Here is a 19344-nt window from a genome sequence, read left to right as displayed (position 1 = left end):
TTCTCGGGACGTACACAGCACAACAGACAAACACCACACAATGTAGACAGTACATTACAAACATAATAAATAAATAACAACAGGAAAACATGTGCCCTGAGTGGAAAACGAGTTACGCTCTTTGTGTGTTAAAATCCCTTTAAGGATTCGAAAGCTCTGAATGAAATTCTCGAAAAGTCAGAAATACCAAATCTGAGAGCAGTAAATGGAGAAAGTATAATAGTACAGAAAGTGCAGTTCTTTCTAATGGAAGGGTAACCCTTTTACACTACAAATTCATGTTTACTGTATTGCTGGAAATGGAGGCAATCTGGAATGGGGCTGGAGCTTTCTGACAATGTTGGCAAACTTCTTACCACCTCACCAAAACACCCAGACAAGGCAGCAATGGAATATCCTGTGCATCTTTGGAACTAAGAGGTAGTCAGCTCTAAAGGCATTTTTTGAGGTATTGTCCAATTTTCAGGACTGAGCTATCGTGGGTAAGCAAAATAAATTTTACTGTGCCCAGCAATAGCATGTTCAACAATTGCCATACTATTCCAGTCTTCCCTCACTTAAGTGCATAGAGCTTCGCAGACAACAGGCTATTAAACAGTGAACACAATGGGCTAATGTCACCTCATCAAAAAACATTACATCCATTAAGCCCTGTTTAAAAATAAGCTTTGTTTTTATTCTTATGAGTAAGTTAAAAGCTGGATATCAAACCTGCTTCCCCCCAAAACAATTCTGTTTTTGAGTGTGAATTAAATTCAAATGGAGGGCATTTGTTCCCTAAAAAAAACTCTCTGGGGAAGTGTTTTAATTTTGGCTGAGAGAATTTTTTGCTGATAAAAAGAACCCTTAGGATGTTGTGTCAAAACACAATTCTTGGGGAAAAAAATCCCTTGTTCATTATATAGTTTAATTAAAATTAAACAAATGAAATGAGCGTGCTCATAAATAGGGTTACTGTTACCATGCAGCTGAATGTTAATGATGCCTAGCTATCTGTTTTTACAACAAGGATAGGGAACAACCATGTAATTGTTATCACTTGGCTGTATTAGAAACATGGCTCTGAGACTTGCAGATTACTTCTCATCAAACTTAAGTTAAAAAAAAAGAAACGGAACAAATCCTACTGATTTTTTTTAATCTGGTACAGAATTCAGAGGTCTTATCATCAATGGTTCAAATCACATCTTTGGTCTGTTAAACTGACAAAAAAGAACACTAGTGTTTCCTTGCCTTGCTTGGTCATTTGTGGTGCATTAAAACCACAGCCATACAACCCATTTGAAGAAGAGTAATCCTGAACTCTTAGCCTAAGCCAAAGACCCCTGCAGCACATTAAAATTAGAGCTCGGGATGCTCAGTTTGTAAGCTTGCAACTTCATACTAATCTGATCTGATGCAGACATTCAAACCAGAAATCCCCCCCCCAAAAAAATCTGTCTGAACCAGGATCTATCTGAATCCTAATTCATTGCTACACCCTGCTATGCCTCATACTTCTGCTCCCTACTGTGTTTTCCAAAAGCAATAAATAAAATAACACAATGTTTGGATTCAATGCAGTCCCTCTTATGAATGTGCCTTTGCAGTAATGACTTCATTCTCTGGCTCTGACCTTGCAGTGTGACCTTGAACTACAGAGTGCAAGTCGCCAGCCTCTTTCTCTTCCACAAGCCGACAATGTTCCAAATAGTTGAAAAGTATTAGTCTGATTAAATTGACCCTGGTTACAGACATACTAAGATGACTGTTTCTTAAAACTTATATTTTTTATTTACATTTTGATTGATTGTATTTCCAAGTACAGTACTATAAAAATTGTGTGATTCTTTATAGTCTTAATTTCTTGTCATCAGTCATACTATTTAATCCACTTTCTTCACACTAAATAAGTTGCACCTTGCTGAGATGTATAACATTGTAGACTGGAAAGAATAAGTCATCACAATTTCCATAACTGAACTCTAGAACAAAGTTTGCCTGGTTTCTATGTACTGCTGGTAGAGAAGAGGTAATGTAAGTATTTGCTTAGACATGAAGGAAAAGAGAAGTAGGCTACTTTCCATAAAATAACACATTTTCCCACTTCAGGGGGAAAACACTTCAAATAACAAAAAAGGCAGACTATGTAAGTATGCATTTTTGATAAATTCCTAGTGCCACATATCCGATGCAATACACTAAACGAAACATGGGCACATTTTTTCTGCCTGTCCTGAAATATAAAAAAAATTCAAGTGGTCATTTTTGATTTGAATAGCATATCAGATTATACAGTTAAGATGAGTTCTCAAACTCAATTATTGGACATAGTGACGTTTGTATATTGTTCCATCCATCCATCTTCTCACAGATTCTTCCAATTCAGGATCATGGGGAGCCAGAGCCAATTCCAGAAAGCAAGGTGTGCAAGTCCATTGCAGGGCAGACAAACAGATACTGTGGACACGCTCACACCAGGGCCAATTTTACCAGAAGTCAATTAATCTACCAGCATGTCTTTGTAATTTTGGAGGAAACTGGGGCGACCAGAGGAAACTCACGTGAACGCTTGAGAACATGCAAACTCCACACAGACAGCACCCCAAGTCAGGAAATAAACCCAGAGCCCCAGTGCTGTAAAGCAGCAATTCAGATTGTTCCACTTCACCTAATTAGATTCTTAGGCAAATATAGGATTTATCTCAAGGTATTTTTCAGTGTATCAGTCTAACCTTCTGTCCACTGAAGGTAAATTTATTTTTAACATATTCCAGAGTATGGTTAGACGTATAACAACTATAAAATCAATTACATAATAAGAGTAACTAAGTAAGTGATAGCTTCAGAGGAACAAAAAAACAGAAGACATCTGGCTCTCATTTTCAAATTGTTTGAGACTCGTGCATTAAGTCAAAGGCTTCTGACCATAAAATTCACATACTGTATAATTGGGAAGGGAGTTCAGCTTTGTTTAAATCTGAGAGTCTTTTTATAATATTACTGTAATGCACAGTACTACAATTTAGTTACAACTATTAAGATGCATATAGGTATTATTACATGAATGGCCACCACTTTTTATAATGTGGATTCATTTTTTACTTTCTTTATGAAGATACATAATTTCCATTTATACCAGGACACTCACTATGACAAGTGTACTGAAAATGGATGGAATATCCATTTACCTAATGTACTTGTCTAACTGTAAGGCTTTTCTGCTAAAAGCTTTCTTAAAAAAAAAAACACTTTAAGAAGATGACTGCTGTTTTATCATTTTGAATTTCCAAAAATTACCAAAGAAGACACAAAGTATTTAAATGTAATTCATATTTATAATACATTGCTTCAGATCACAAGCTGAATAAAAATACTTTTTGATGAAATGTCAGTGGTAATGTGAAATATTATGACCAATTACATAAATTAATCAAAATTATAATAATATTTTTTTCCCACACAACCAGCATTTTATTACACTGTGTTTTGATGTTGCAAGTTTAAAAAGTACAGATCTGTTGGGCATAATCCATAAAGATATTTCATGACTTCTCCATTCACTGTGCAGTTGTACAGGCAGGCTAGTGCTGAACTTGGTTAAGAACATCATTGAGCAGTTGGATTGCCTTTGGAACACAATAATTCAATATTGTTGGACAAATACAATAAAACTAAAAATATTATCTTAGTATCCTAAGTATATCAATTCTTAATTAGAAGCTTTATATTATTTAAAATACCACTGTATGAAAAAATATCTTCATAGAAAAGAGATTTCTTCACATAACCCATTTACAGTACTTTGTATTTCAGTATGAAGTATCTAAATAGACTAATATATTTGATTTTAGCTTGTGATATTACAGAAATGTGACAAAATATTATGCAAATACATACTTAACAAATATATATTTAAGTACCCAGTAAGGCTATACAATACGATCATTAAAATAATGTCTTTATAAAGTCTTTGACATTTCAGATACAGTCACAAATTATAATCCATGTATGTTTTGAGTCTCTGTGATTTACTTTACAGACCCTTCATTACTGTTTACTACTGTGATATAACATTGGTTGTTATTAAAATAGCTTGGTATGAGTGAGAAGGAAGAAACTGTGATTGTCTTTAGTAATCTTTATATTGATTGAATCTGAACATTGATCAGAGTCCTCAAAAAGTATATCAAAACAACTCATGGTAACCTCTACATGAGCAGCTACTTATTGTTCAAAGTATTGTAGTTGTTTACCAATCACATTTACCGATAAAATATTATTAACTCAGGTTCCTTTTTATTAACATTGTTTTCTCTACACATTCAGAAAACTAAAGGCCTACTTTCTTAAATATCAGTATCAGTAAGTATACTTATCAGTATGCAATTCCATACTACTGCTACCTTACCTGCCAATTACATTGTATATACTGTATCTCTTTCATTCTGTAGCAGATAGATGCACTAAACAAATTACTGTTTTTTTTCTTGAGAAGACCCTTTCATCAAGTTAACGAGTTAGGTATTTAAACCAAAACGGTAAAACAAATAGAACAATGAAAGCATTTTATTTCCAATGTAGGTGAGAAAAAAGGACAACCTTAACCTTTTGAATTGAATATATCCCACTGGCCTATCTTTAAATGAAGGAAAATTTCTGAACAATTGTTAAATTAATTTAAATCTAATTGGAAAAGATAAAGGTCCACAGAAAATGTCATCATCGTCATTTCTTTAAAGCTTCAAGCTACAGAGGTTCAGGGGAAGGTCACAATTTACAATCCATCTTTTCTGCTGTGCACCCCCTTTGCGTCTCTCATTCATTACCCTGCCTCCATCTCATCTTCTCCCTTCCAGCAGCTCCCTGGCTCATTCCTCATGAAAAGAGTGAAGGTCCTTCTAGTCTCGTAATTACACTCATTTCCCTCAACACCACATAAACTTTAATGCCTCAAACCTTCAGTATGTTTCAGCACTATGTTGCATTAATTCACATTTGGAGGAAAACAAATACTGAAATAAAACACTTTAAAATGCAAAAATGTGTCTTCTGTGTAGAGTGTTGTATAGAAGATCATTCTTGAAATACTGACATACTGACACATGAGTGCAATTTCTTGCAGCAATAATTTTGAGGGCAGTGGTGTTTTGCATCATCCGTAAATCTAATACGAAATGTTTTATTTATTATTTATTTCATATTGTCATCTATCCTGTGGCAGAAACATATTTTTAATGGAAATGTGAAATTAAAGGAACATGTTTCACCAACTGTCACACCTGCATAATTAGACACCACTGAGTTTGAAGAATCTGGCACTTCAAAGGGACGCAGATCATCTGAGTTTGTCTAGATAACTAAACACCTGAACTACTGTACATTGCCCAGAGGGACACAAAGTTCTAAACACATACATTGGTTATGTTTGTTTATTGGCAAAAATAAATTTAGTATTTTCACAATATTATGGAATTTATGGGGAAAAAATTCAGAGAGCCTCAGAGAGTGGAAAGAAACCTTGAACTATTCTGAATGTGAACAAGAATCTCAGGAAGAATGCAGGAATACATAGAGAAAGACTGAAAAGAGGCATTTTAGCAGTGTGACTCAAGGTGTTCAAGAGCTAAGCCAGATACTAGTACTTATTTTGTCTTCAAGTCAAAACCTTATTTTAAATCTGCAGCTTGCATGAAAATCCTGAGACTTAAGAACATTTGTCTTGCGATGTAAGAATTTACTTGTGATTTTGACATACTGGAGGCGTAGTAATGTTATATTTCTATGCAGGATTTCAGTGCGCTTAAGGAGTAATAGAAATCATTTATCATAGCTGTTCCAGGGCAAGACCATTTGCTTGCAGTTTCAAAACAAAACAGCACCTGAATCTTGGAATTTTGACTTTCTTTTTCAAAGAATGCCTCCCATGCAATTTCTACCTTGATAGCGTCTTTATAGATAATATTAGATTGATTGAAAACCTTAGATTTAATAAAAAGCTCTCTATTTCCAAAGGGAAAAAGTGTGTCCCCCCCAATAAAATAAATTATCTCTTAGTAAACTATAGTAAATAATCTGCATGGTTTTCTCACTTTTCCTTGGTATATGCTTTCAAACTAAATGAAAATGCCACACTTTCACACATGAAATATATATTTCATAAATAACTCACAGTAACATGACTGCACCTGGGCTTTAGTATGCCAACTGTGACTCTGCTTAACCCACCAGGCTCTCGGACTCAATGCTCAATGTATATGAAGTAAAGTGGTGAAAAGCGCATAGAGCCAGGCTATAATAAGAATACCCGTATGGCGCTCGGTTGTGATCAATGAGACTATTTACCTTGTAAATGGAGCTTGCTCTCCGGGCTCTGCAGAAGGACTGAACTCACCGAGTCCAGATTATCATAACTGCTGCAACCCAGGGGCCCAGTCCGAGTCTCTGTTACCTGGAACAGATCAATTAGAATGCTGAAAAATTGAAGAAGAAAAAGATCTTTCCAGTCCTAAAAATATCCAGCCATTTATTCAGTCATTACAACGGTCATGTAGCCTATGCTTTAAAATATAAGTGGAGAATTTATTATTTGCAGAACACATTAACCCACACTTATCCTTGCTGCTAGACCTGCTCTGTTCAAAGCCTCCCACATTCCATGCAGTTTAAGCTTCTTTTTTTTCCACTGCTTGATTACTAAAACAATAAAAGGATCCTTAAACAAAGTTCTATATAGAAGAAGAAGAAGACATGGAATAAACATGGAATTTTTACAGCATGGAATAAACCTATTACTTGTTCCTATATATATATATGTGTCTTATTTGTTGTTAAAGTCAGAGTTTTTATGTGTACTTGAGATTTTCAGGCATCTCCAGCTTTAAATAATATCTGTATGTCAACAGAGCCATGAACATAGACCTACATATCCTCTGTGTCTGCAGTACATGAGTAAATTCCTCCTACAATTAAGTAGAGACTTCTTGTTGTAATATTTTAAAATATCAGATTGTTAAATTAATCAATTCTGATCACTTATTTATAAGGTACAGTTTGTATCCTAATTTAGATTGAATGTATAGTATATCTTGAAGAGAATGTATAGTACATCTGGAATATGCATAATTTTCAGAATAACTATTGAGAACTACTGCACCCAAACCTGGGGGATTTCAGCAACACTCAAATCTGCTTGAGATTTGCAAAGCACACATTTCTACAGTCATTTTTATGCCAAACTGGGATATAAAATACATTTTGAAATGCAACACATACTGTACCACAAACTGTTCAGGTACTAAAACTGTTTAGGCAATTCTAGTGATAATACAATTACGTGATAACCAAATGGCTTATATGTGTAAACTATTATGTCCACTTACTTGCCATTTTGTTCTCAATTGTCAAATTAATTCTTTCCAAAAATAATTTAGGCCTCTACCTCCAGATTTATCAGGCATCATTCATGCTCAATAGAATTCAAATGATTAAAATGGGTTTAGCCAATTAATTCCAGACTTCAATCCATTCATTTTCTAAGTGCTTCAGCCTGGACATGACACCTGTCCATTGCAAAATCTAGACTTTGTAAATGTAATTATGGGCTATGCAATTTAAAGTATTTATAATGATTCTTTTTTTTAATGTTGTTAATATCAGTACACTCTGGTACAGTAGTACTATTACAATCATACAGCAGTGCAAGGCTATAGTTTATTTGTGTAAGGGTTCAGTTAATATTGCAAGAATAAGACATGCATGTTTCTCACTAGAAGTCTCATAAATCTTTTTAATACTGTGTAAAAACCCAATCTGATTAGAAATACAAATGGATAAGACTAATGAATAAGTGTTCAGGTGGGTAGCTGCGTCAGCATGTGTATGCTGTAAAGGAACAAGTAATACTGTAGGTTTACTCCATGCTGAAAAAAAGAAGAAAGAGAACACAACGTTTCGGCCGTGGAGCCTTCTTCAAGTGTCAATTAATAAGTAATTGTGTTATTGAAAAGATATAGTCACATTACATTGTTATTTTAAAATTCTACAGAAACCTGCCACTGCTTTGCTAAAGTATTGTTCTATTATGGTGTGTAATAATTTTACACAAACAATGCATTATTTCTTTGCTATAAACATTCACTCCATAAAACCTTACTGCTGTATCACATTATGATGATAACTTATCTAATGACAACTTATTTGGAAGATATCAAAACTGTTTTTAACTGTTATATGTTAGAGAAGGTGTCGTTTCAATAGTGCATGGATGAAATTATGAAACCAGATGAGGCTCCTCATGATACGTTCCGAATGTCCATAACCTCAATGTTAGAAATGTATTTAATTGTACTCATAGAAATCAGGGGTCATGCACTGAGCCACATTAATGTCTATTTTAAAACGTTCAAATAAGCAAGTCTGCCTAGTTCATCACCCCTGACCCCAGATACAAAAATGTGTCCAACACAAATATGTTCCAGTGCAAGCTGCAAGCAATAAAATACTGTATGCACAGCAGCCACTGTAATACCAATTATGTAATGTTAACTTAGAAAAGACAAAAAGAGCACCAAAACTGAAATTCTTAACCTTATTCCTTAATTGTTAATCCTCAGACCCCTCCCTGAACAATGAACTAGACCAAAGCTAATGGCTGTAAGGTCCACTCAGAAGAGGCAAGGAAGAGAAGGGACTCCATATACAGTAGGCCATCATCTGACTCTCGTCCTCTTGTCAAATCCTTGACTCTTAGGACATCACTGTTATGCCCTCTGCAGCCAGAGGGCGCTCCTTCTCTGTCCTGTCTCTCATTTCCAGTTCTTTGCTGTCCTTCCGGTGTTTCTCTCTCCCTGGGACTATATATTTCCGGGTCTTTCTTTCACCTTCACTCAGCATTGTCGTTCGGATGTCCTGAAACCCGCCTAGCACCAGGTCGCCCCATGTCCGCTACCTGAGGGCATAGGTTTTTATTCGGCATTTCCTGAACAACTGAGCGCGGGCTAACCCCTGTCTCGCTGCTACGCATAGGGTCTTTTTGCTCTCCTGTCATTCCACGGTTCGTCCTTTCCGACATCCGTGACAATCACAATGCGGTAAATGCAGAGTCTGCCTAACAACAGTGGAAACATCATACAAAATCTATCTTAATAAATGTCAGCAGCAATAATAAAATAATCCCACTCTTCCAAATTTGTAGAAACAACAGTTAAGAAATGAGAACATTTTTTGATAGAGCACATAAGGAATCTTATATATCTAATGTTGTAACAATGTCCCTTTCTGCATTCTCTAAGGACATAATATCTTATAATATCTTGCATGGAACCTTTATAAAAACTAAACTTATCTCAGGAAAGGTTTGTAAAGGTTTGTTTACATGACCCTATCTGCATTCTAAGTTCAAAGCAGTTCTAAGCTAATGTTTCTGTGACCAGAAGGACAGGTCAAAGGTTTTGTACGATTGATTGCCAAATAGAGCAACCAATCAGTTTAATTCAGCTGTGAACTGTTTTTGTTTCCATAGGATAGATCTATGATTAGATCTTACAGCAATATACTTTAGATATATGACACAGTATCTGTAAATATATGCCAATTAAACATAAATAAAATCTGATTGGGTAATGTAATTCATGCATAATCAAAATGTATCCATTTATTTGAAACAATCTTAAGAAGGAGACTGTCCCATACCAACTTTATTCCAATCAGCAAAGCATACTCAGATAACAAGTAATGAATTGCTTCATGACAACTCCAATATGGCAGAAAAATCATATAACCAGTCACCTTATGAACATATTTATACCACACACATGGCATAACACAACACAGCAACACCAGATTTTAAGAAAGTACTTCATAATGATGAAATCAAATCCCTCACATTTTGTCAGTAATCCATTGTAATCCACTAGCTGTTGTAAAGATAAAACTACTTTCCGTTTAAAAATAGAACTGCTTTCTAACTGTGCTTCCCAGTATCGATAGCATGCTACCCTCTGGGGCTACACTCTTACAACTCTCACCTAATGAAGATGTGGACCACGTCCTATTTAGATGAAGGGCTGTTAAATACATCATCGAAAAGCATACTCTCCCCTTGGTAATGACATGACACATCAAACAGGGAGACTGTTTTGAAGCAAAGCCAGTATAAACTGACAATAAAAGACTAGTTTCATTAAACACATGCAAAGACTACATTGTAGTGCTTACAAGCAGTAGCTTACAATTTTTTTTAAAAAAATCTCTCAAGCGACCTTAATCATCCAAGTGGCCCAATGTCCTGTAATGAATTATATCCCACAATTGCATACAAAATCCAGTCTTACAGCAAGGGATTACCGCCTGCAAAATATTTAGTACATCAGATTATTAAAATCCACTTTGATGTGAAAGAAAAGCACAAAGGGAGGTCAAATCTCTTGCATATAGAAAGGCGAAACTGAATGGTTTAAATTATTCTAGCGGTATACAACTCCCAAATCCCTCCTAGCTTATTTCTTTTCCTCCTGGGACCACGGTGGATGAGTCTGTGTAGATTTATTTCTCTTGTTTCATCAAGGACACGGTTTAGGTACAGCACATTCACAAGAAGATGAATGAGTATCTGTCCAGTTTCGTTGAGGAACTGCTGTCCACTTTATAATGCTCAAACTCTCTGTTTTCAGTTCCTAAATATTACTTGAGAACAACTTTCATTCATTAATGGATTTAGTTACTCAAACTCCTATCCTTATTCTGTAAAAAACAGCACTGGAATGATCTGAAAAAATCAGCAAAGCAGTACATAAATATAGCAATTTGATATTTCTTTCTGTTTTAAATTTTAACACATTTACTGTCAATTTGAATAACAATAATTACAATAATAATACAATAGTCTTTTAAAAGCTGTTCAATGTGGCATTTCTATTAAATCCATAGTGAAAATAGCTATATCTTTCTAGAATCTAATGAAAACTTATCAAGGTTACTGTGTGTGATGCATTTTGAAGAAACAGGAACGGCTGTTAAATCTCTCCAGGCATTTTGTTTCGCTCTGGTGGATACTTTCCTGATAGCTAAGAGAAGGGCTTAAAGCTATAACACCATGGAAACATAAATTGTGGCTGAAGAATGGACTCTTGATATAGACACGCCATCGTTATGTGGCTAGTGCTGCAGTTTACTTAACCTGCTTATAACTTGTTACTCCTTGGGTTCTGTCTATTTAAATAATGAATTCACTGAAAAGTAATGAGATGTGCTGATGTCATCTTAACCCAGCTTTAGATGGATTTAAAATAAAAAACAATGTTAGAATATAAGCAGAACACAAGAAATAATTAAACAAGAAGAGGTCATTCATCCATCTTGTTAATTTTAGACTAATAAAAACATCTCAAAGCTCTCAAAGCTCTTGGCAGTAGGTGTAAAATCAGAGTTAAAACAAAACAAAATTGTTAAAAGGATAGCAAATGACCAAATAAGTACATACAGTATGAGAAAGACTAGGAGGTAGATGTGCAGGAGAAGATGGTCATTAGAAAATGTAGTAGGAACAGACACAAATTAAGTAAAAGATTTTCTGAAAAGAAAGAGTTTAAATGCCCTTAGGGTAGGTGTCTCTCTGATATCCTTGGGGATAGAATTCCAAATTCCAAAGCTTTGGAGAGTAGCAAGAAAAGGCCCTGTCACCCATAGAGTGTAAATGAGCTTGGGGGACATAAAGAAAACCAGAGTCAGAGGAATGAAGGTTGTGAGGTGGGGAGTAGACAGATAGTCATGTAGAATCTTAGACAAGGTTGAAGATTTTGGAATTGACTTAAAACCTGACAGGAAGCCAGTGCAAGGACTCCAAGACAGATGTGAAGTGATTGCTTGTACATGACCTGGTCAGGATTCTGGCTGACGGATTCTGAACATATTGGAGTTTTTTCAGTGGGGATTTAGATACACCAGCTAGGAGGGTGTTGCAGTGATCAGTTCTAGAAAACAAAAATTGTATGCTGAACTGCCCTTCTGCAACAGTTACAGACAACATAGGACATAGCCTATGGAAGAATGGTGTTTTTACAATATTCTGCACATGAGGATCAGAAGTCGAGCCAGGATCAAATATGACCCCTAAACTCTAGAGATAGAGTTACTGCACTGGCTTTAAGTGATGGTGTGTGCTAAGTAGCATGACCTCAGTCTTGTCGCTGTTTAAGTGAAATCAATTTTGAGTCATCCAGGTTTTTTTATATCAGAGACGTATCAGAGAGTGCAGAACAGCTACTTCAGTGTCAGGTTTTAGTGTGGACATACTGTAGATCTGGGTATTATCAGCAAAGATATGATAAATCAGACCATGTAATTTTAATATCTAATTTAATATATGTGACCAAGTGCTGAATAGAAGGGGACCCAGTAATCAGCCTTGGGGAACACCAGGCATACCGGATCAGTAAGATAAAAGTTAAACCCTTTAAGATGTCTGAAACTCCAAACACTTAAGATGACAGAATATAATATCATGATATCATAAGCACTTAGGTCTAGGAGAATTGGGACAGATAGAGAACTGGAATCAGCTGCCATAAGAAGATCATTATTGTCTTTAACAAGGGCAGTTTCTGTGTTGTGTAATTGTCTGAAATTAAACTCTTCAAAGAGTTTATTTGCAATGAAAAGATTGTTAAATTGTATTACAACAGCAAGTTCTAAAATTTTCTCAAAACATAAAAGTTAGATACAGGGCGAAACATTTTTAGGTTGTCCAGAGCCATGTTTGTGTTTTTAGGCACAGGAATAACATACATGAAGCCGTTTTAAAAGTCTCTGGAAAGGTGGATTTCATATGAACTACTGATTTACTAAGGGATGCAGTATGACGTAAAGAGAAAAAAGAAAGAGGAGAGCCAGCACAAACAGGCCTGCAGGGAGGAGGTGTAGTAGTAGCAAAGAGAACAACCATATATTGTCAATCCTGGTTGCAAAAAACTCTGAAAAATCATTGCAAAACTTGGATGAGGCAGGTAATGTAGTGGAATAGTTAGGCTTTAGCAATTGTTTGATGGTCGAGAACAGGTATGTATGATGTTCTCAAAGACATGGGAGAAGTAGCTGAATCAAGCAGACTTCATTGTATCAAGGGCTCCTTCCAAGACTGCAGATGTACATTCAAGGCAGAACGATGCCACCTATGTTCTAGTTTGTGGGAGAGGAGCTGAGGTATCAAGTTTAATTAAAAGAGAATGTTTTCACTTTGTTTTCCAGAGTATCAGAGAAAGGAAAGCAAGATAATGATGAGAGAGCAAATTCAGCAAATCTATTCTGATCAGCTTATCGAGTGGTGAAAACTTACAGGCAATTCTAGATCAAAGATAACAAATAATCAGAAATAGTCATTTACAATGACTTTAGTCCAAAGTGTGACCTTTTTTGTGAGTTGCAAAAACAAGCTGTCTGAGACCAAAGCATTTCAACGAATGCAGAAAATCCTTACCTAAATTGGAAAGCTGTGAATCAATGTGGATATTAAAATCACCCAGAATAAGATATAGACCTTACTAAATCTGAAATACAGCAGAGAGTTTGTCCAGAAGTGAATTGTATTGTATGCATTAAAGGGTATCTGCCGTGAATTTGACCTTTTGCCCATGAAAGATGTGAATCAGGCCTTGTTTGGTAAATTAATTTCTGTAATATCAGTAATTACCACTTGTTTCTGTTCTACCATTTTATGAACCTATCTTGTGCTTTAATGCCATTTCGGTCAAATGTCAGCATTTTATTGAAGAAGCGTGAGTGAAGCACAGAACCTTATTTAAAGGTGTGACTGAAGCAATGACAACTTTCAAATTGCAAGCCCAGAGCCCACACTACTACTCAAAACTGTGCTATGCTGTGTCTTAGAAGCAAGATCAACCCAATTTCATATGCAAGACTCTACAGAAGCTTTTATCATGTAACCTAACCTCAGTTTTAACGTGCTGATGTGAAAGGTCTCATTATAATTACATTAAGTGAGTTCTCACACTCTGGGGTTAACAAGGATAGAAGATCTAACAAATTATTGATTGGAAGAGTAATTAAAAGCTGCAGAGACCAGCATTATCGAAAGCACACAATGGTGATAGACAGTGATTGTCTGGAAGACATTTAACCATAGGAACAAAAAAGAGAAGAATATTGTGGTTTTCCAAGGGGATGTAAACAGTTGATATGATTGGAGCACACTGGCTGTTGCTTTTTTAAAGATGATTTAAAGACTTAGGAATGATCATAAAGAATGGCATGTACTTGAGAATTTAATTGTAAAATGTAATTGGAAATAATTTTATTTAACAGAAGTTCAGGAGGAGTTCATTTCCTAAATCTTTCACTACCCTACACAAAAATGTTCATTGACTGCGCTTGGAGAACGCCTCCATCCACCCCAATGTCACCATTGCAGCATTTTGTTCCCTGGCTTATGAGTGAGGAGTGTCATGTCAGTGCTGGCCATTTCCTTACCCAGACAAGGAAACAAGTATTAACTACATAATCTCTTTATATTTGTCAGCTCATTTCATTGTTATTAGAATTTGACAGATCCTCTCAATATAGTTTTGCGGCTTAGACCTCTTTAACACTGATATTGTAGTGCCACGCGGGGCACTTTAGCCATGCGCACGCAAGGCGGGATGAGAACAGCGCCTGGGGGCGGGACTACGGGACTGTATATAGTGGGACGGAGGCTGGGAGACAGCCTCTTCCCTTCGGTTGTGTCTGTTAGTGAAGGTGCAGCGCTGTAACTCCTGTCCCTCTGTCTGTACCTTTCCCCAGTTCGAGTTAATAAATGTGGTGTTCAACCCCATTTCCTGAGTCCCATGCCTGCTCCATTCCCTACCGAAACCTGCGGTCGTTACAATTATTTAACTATACAAGTATGAATCTTTAATAGAAAGACAGGGGTGCGACCTTAATAACTGCAGCTCTCTTACAGTGTCCACCTGAAGGATTATGATTGTAACTTCAATCTGAGTAATGACTATGTCTGTCTGGAGCAGAGGATTTACTTGGAATAGAAATGGAATAGAGGATTTTTTGTATTCTTTACTAGTTGGTAAATATGGTTTTGCTTGTTAATAATGAGTATTTTTGATAAATTGATCACACTGTGACACTATGGGATAGTTGACATATATTTCTGAGTTAACAAACTCTCTCTGCAGGACACTGTTTCAGGAATACACATGTTATGGTTGCTGTCTTTTCTTTTTTCATACTGAAATGAGGTTGCTTGCCTCATGGTTGGTACACCAATGTCTTGCTCAGGGATTATTCCAGATGTTAAACTCTATGGTAATATGACTTCTAGCTAAGTGTTCTGCACTGCTCAATGAGACATGACCGACAAAACAAAAAACATACCTCATCTTCTGCTGTTCACAAGGGTCTTACCAAAAGGGTTTTACCGAAGGGAAAAAAACGACTCTTTTGTGTGATTCTCTTGCAGTAGTAAACTGCACTGTTCTTTGACTGAGTGAGGTAAAGAATAGCTAAGAAAACATCTACACAGAGCCTTTGAGTTGAATTCACCGTTTCCTTTGAATTTGTAGTCGACCAGACATAATTGCAGCTATTACTAACAAGAAGGATATCATAAATTTCTACTTTCATTAAAGCTCAGCCAGCTTTCTTATGGTTTTCTCAAAAGATTAGAATTTTCATTTAATTTATTTTAATAGAGCTATGGCACCATTTAGAAGCATAAAACTCTTGTCTGTAATTTAAATCAGCATTAAAGACAAGTGGTTGTTTCCCGTTATTTTTTTGTTGTTGTATGTGCATCTTGAAAATGAACGGTTCAAGTAGACTGTCTTTAATCTTCTGGCACAAAACACATTTACAAGGTTTAGCTGGAGTAAAACTGAGAAACCGGACTGTCAGAGTCGTCTTTAGAAGATATGTTATGTGTTATGCCGCGGCCCCTGAGATGTCAAGACTGTGGCTAATGACAAGCCAAGGTCCCACTGCAGTGTCACAGAGATGCCTCAAGAGTCTTTGGGAAGGCTCAGTGCGACTGAGACTTAATGAGAGATGATGAGCTAATAATGCAGGCTTATTGAAAAATGCCTATGAAATAATATTTTAATCCAGGAAAAAAGCTACCTTCATGCAGTGGAGTGACTGGCTTGGATACAGCTGCTCGATATGAAGAGGCAGGCCGGAATGAAGCTGTCTGGATAATGTGAAGCCTACCAGTAGAATGAGCCTGTCTGGAATGGCAGAAGAGAAAGCTGAGGAGCCATAGCTTCGGAGGAGACAGCGAAAAAAGTGGTGAAAAAGTTACGAGCCACAAAAAAACAAGGAAGGCTGAATTGTCCCATGTTTGTGAATTTAGGAACAAGGCTTTTAAGCATTTCAGTACTGTGAAGCTTAGCACTGAGCGCTAAGCTCAATGTCAGAGCACTGTGCAGGGAAACACCTTAAAATAGTCCTCTCAATTGCCTGATTGAGAGTGGGAGGGTCCAATATGTTGGAGGATCACTGAAAAATGAATGGCCTTTGGGAGACGTGTCCTGAACACGTTTGCACAGGGTCGGAAGCAGATTGAGAGCCTGTGTGAATGTTCTGGTTGCTCGGGGCAACATCACGAGTTTATGTACACAAAATACTACGGAAGCGGACAAGACATTTGGAAACCGAGTCTGAAACAGTATTCAGCACACAAACAACACACAACACAGTTTTCCACACCCGAAGAAGGCTCCACAGCCAAAATGTACATTGTTCTGCATGATTTATCTGTATTTGATCTTCTTTATGAATAATTTATGAAATGTCACAAAATAAAAATAGTCACCTTGGTCCCTGCTAGCTTTATCAAAATAGAAATGTTTGAATGAATGATTTGGAATTTCTATTTTTAAATGATTTTTTTTTATTTAAAAAAACAACAGAATTTGACTTATCTTGGTTTTTTGATCCTCACTCCTACTTTAGAGTGATACAGTATCTGATGTTTTCCTCAATCTTTCCATCTAACCTGAGTATTTGTTTAAGGCTACTAATAACCCTAGATGTTTTTATCTGGTTTTCATATTTTATTCCTTGGGTTTAATCTTGTTGCTTTCCTGGCTCAAAAGAGCTTTATAATTCACTCTCATAAATCCTAAAACCACACATTACTTCCATAAAGGAAGGCCTGACGAATAGCAACCATTAGTGCACTTAAATTACAATCCTTAACACATAATAGAAGTGTGTTTAATTATATCTGTGTGCCTATTATATCAAATAACATCAATGAAAGTACTGTAATTGAAAAACAAAAAAAAATCACTCTAATAAAGCAGATTCTGCAAAATGTAAAACAATTCCTAGAATAGCAACAGTAAAGCCTGTAGTGACCTGTTCTTTAATTGTGTGCTGAAGCACAGCCTTGGTACCTCATAAATGTTCACCTTCCATGCACCTGGACCTCAAAACACAGCACTGACACCTACACATGACATGCATGTTTTAAAATCTAAAATCACCTTAAAAAAAGACTGGAAGTGTAAAAAAATAGAACCTTACAGTTTTCTACTCTGTACAGTATATGCTGCCATGCAAGTCAATGCTAGCTTTTTGGCATTGACTACAATGGGTATGTATGGGGAGTGGCATGCAGATATCAGGATGTGTGTTAGACAGTTTGAATTTAATCAATATATGCACCCATGGCATATTATGGCAAAACAAATCTTGGCTGCACAATACGCTGAAAGGTTCTGAGTCCAAAGAAAATACATGGAACTAGCTAATTGTTTGGTAGTGTTCCAGATGTAAATAAGCAGTTTAGATTGCTCAGGTAAAAGGTTGGGGAACATTCTTGAACTAAGGCACATTTAGTTGCATCACCTGGTTTAGAGAAAGCGAAAGGGTTACTTTAGTGCAGAAAATCATCAATGATTATTCTGGCCAATATCCACTATAGTTAGAGTTTTCCCCACAGCTTACAAAGAAAGTAAACAACGTAAACCTGCTTATGGTTTGGACCACAAAATTATGAGAAGATAGTACTGTGCACTCCTAATATCTTGCAAATGCTAGAAGAGGTTATACTGTAATTTAAACAAAAATTCTGTCAGAAGTGTAACCTCTCAGGCCCTGCTGGGATTCAATCAGAACTGTGGGAAACCAGAAAACAGGGTCTTCTGTTACAACAGAATTTTAAACTGTTCAGGTTTAGGGGGTGATTATTACTTCTGTGACCCACTCATTGAGACTCAATATGTTTACAGTGTAGACTAGTGGGGGATCATGCAGTTGGATTCTGAAAGACTAAAGACACAATGCTATGTCCTTTAATGTGGAAAAGCTTCAGAAATAGAGTAGGCCTAATATAATATAATTAAGGTATTTGAAATGATTAAATATTTATTTTCCCTGTTAAGATGTTATTTACAGTGGGAAATTAAAAATGTACTAAATGTGCATTACCTTGACGTTAAACACATATCGCTCTTAAGCACTCAGGTACAGTACCTGTATGGATTCTACATGCGCTCTATATTGTTCACACTGAGCTCTGACACCTTGTGATTTACAACTTAACTACTGGAAGTGAGCTTCCATGCATTAAAAATACAAAGCTGAAGCTGAGACAGAAATATTGCAAGTATCAGTCTAAAAAACATTATTGGATCACATAGAAAAACTTCCCATGAAAGATTTCAAGCTATAGGAGTCAATACTGCTTAAGGCATAACCGCAACAGTAGAAAACTGTAGACAAAAATCTGCATTTTGATGAATGATATGGCATTGTTGAAACCTTTTAAGAAAAGATAGGCTTAGGGAGACCCAGACCTGCGATGAGGTTTTGATAAATGTTGTAGAGACATTTTAAGATATTCTTATGCTCCCAGGCCTTTCTTTGCTCACATTCTTACTGTTCATTTCCTTAAGTCTATTACAGGCTCAGTGAAATGCATTGAAGTGTCTTGGGTAAAATTCCTTGCAGCAAAAAAGGAGGAATATCAGAAAGCTGTCATCAGTAACAGCTGGGGCAGGGCCATCCATCTTGTTTATCTCCATTTGACACAGAGTCAGTTAAATATTGCCATCTCACTCAAGTCGGTAGAGCATAAACATTTGGCTAGGACAGAACAAAATGGCAAGAGACGGTATTCATGATTTTTTTTTACCTGAAAGCACACTTAAAAATGCTATTAAACTATTTTTGTTTAAATAGGTAATTTTCTGTTGAATGTAAAAATTACCTAATTAGGGAATATCTTAGAATGTATACTATAAAAGAAGACGAGGAAAACAAGTCTGAAATTACCTTATATCAAAATCAAATACTCCCAACAAACCTCCCTTTCACTCAGTATAATACAGAAGAGTATAAAAGGCTCAGCTA

General features: G+C 36.2%; 1 protein-coding gene and 1 long non-coding RNA gene across 4 annotated transcripts in view; one reads left to right on the top strand and one right to left on the bottom strand.

Annotated features, from left to right (window-relative positions):
- LOC138224968 (uncharacterized) overlaps nt 1-19344 on the top strand; it is a 312271-nt gene that overhangs the window by 179663 nt on the left and 113264 nt on the right. The window lies entirely within an intron of this gene.
- brinp1 (bone morphogenetic protein/retinoic acid inducible neural-specific 1) overlaps nt 1-19344 on the bottom strand; it is a 127878-nt gene that overhangs the window by 30336 nt on the left and 78198 nt on the right. For both annotated transcript variants that reach the window (XR_011183483.1, XM_006640642.3), the window contains exon 5: nt 6325-6430. Coding sequence is in view for 1 of the 2 variants with exons in the window: in XM_006640642.3 (XP_006640705.1) it covers nt 6325-6430 (106 nt within the window). In the remaining variant the exon portion in view is untranslated. The remainder of the gene's footprint in view (nt 1-6324; nt 6431-19344) is intronic.

This window comes from Lepisosteus oculatus, chromosome 24 (assembly GCF_040954835.1).
Source record: "Lepisosteus oculatus isolate fLepOcu1 chromosome 24, fLepOcu1.hap2, whole genome shotgun sequence".
Lineage (NCBI taxonomy): Eukaryota > Metazoa > Chordata > Actinopteri > Semionotiformes > Lepisosteidae > Lepisosteus > Lepisosteus oculatus.
Note: the sequence above shows the minus strand (reverse complement) of the source record. Positions and strands in the feature narration are given on the sequence as shown.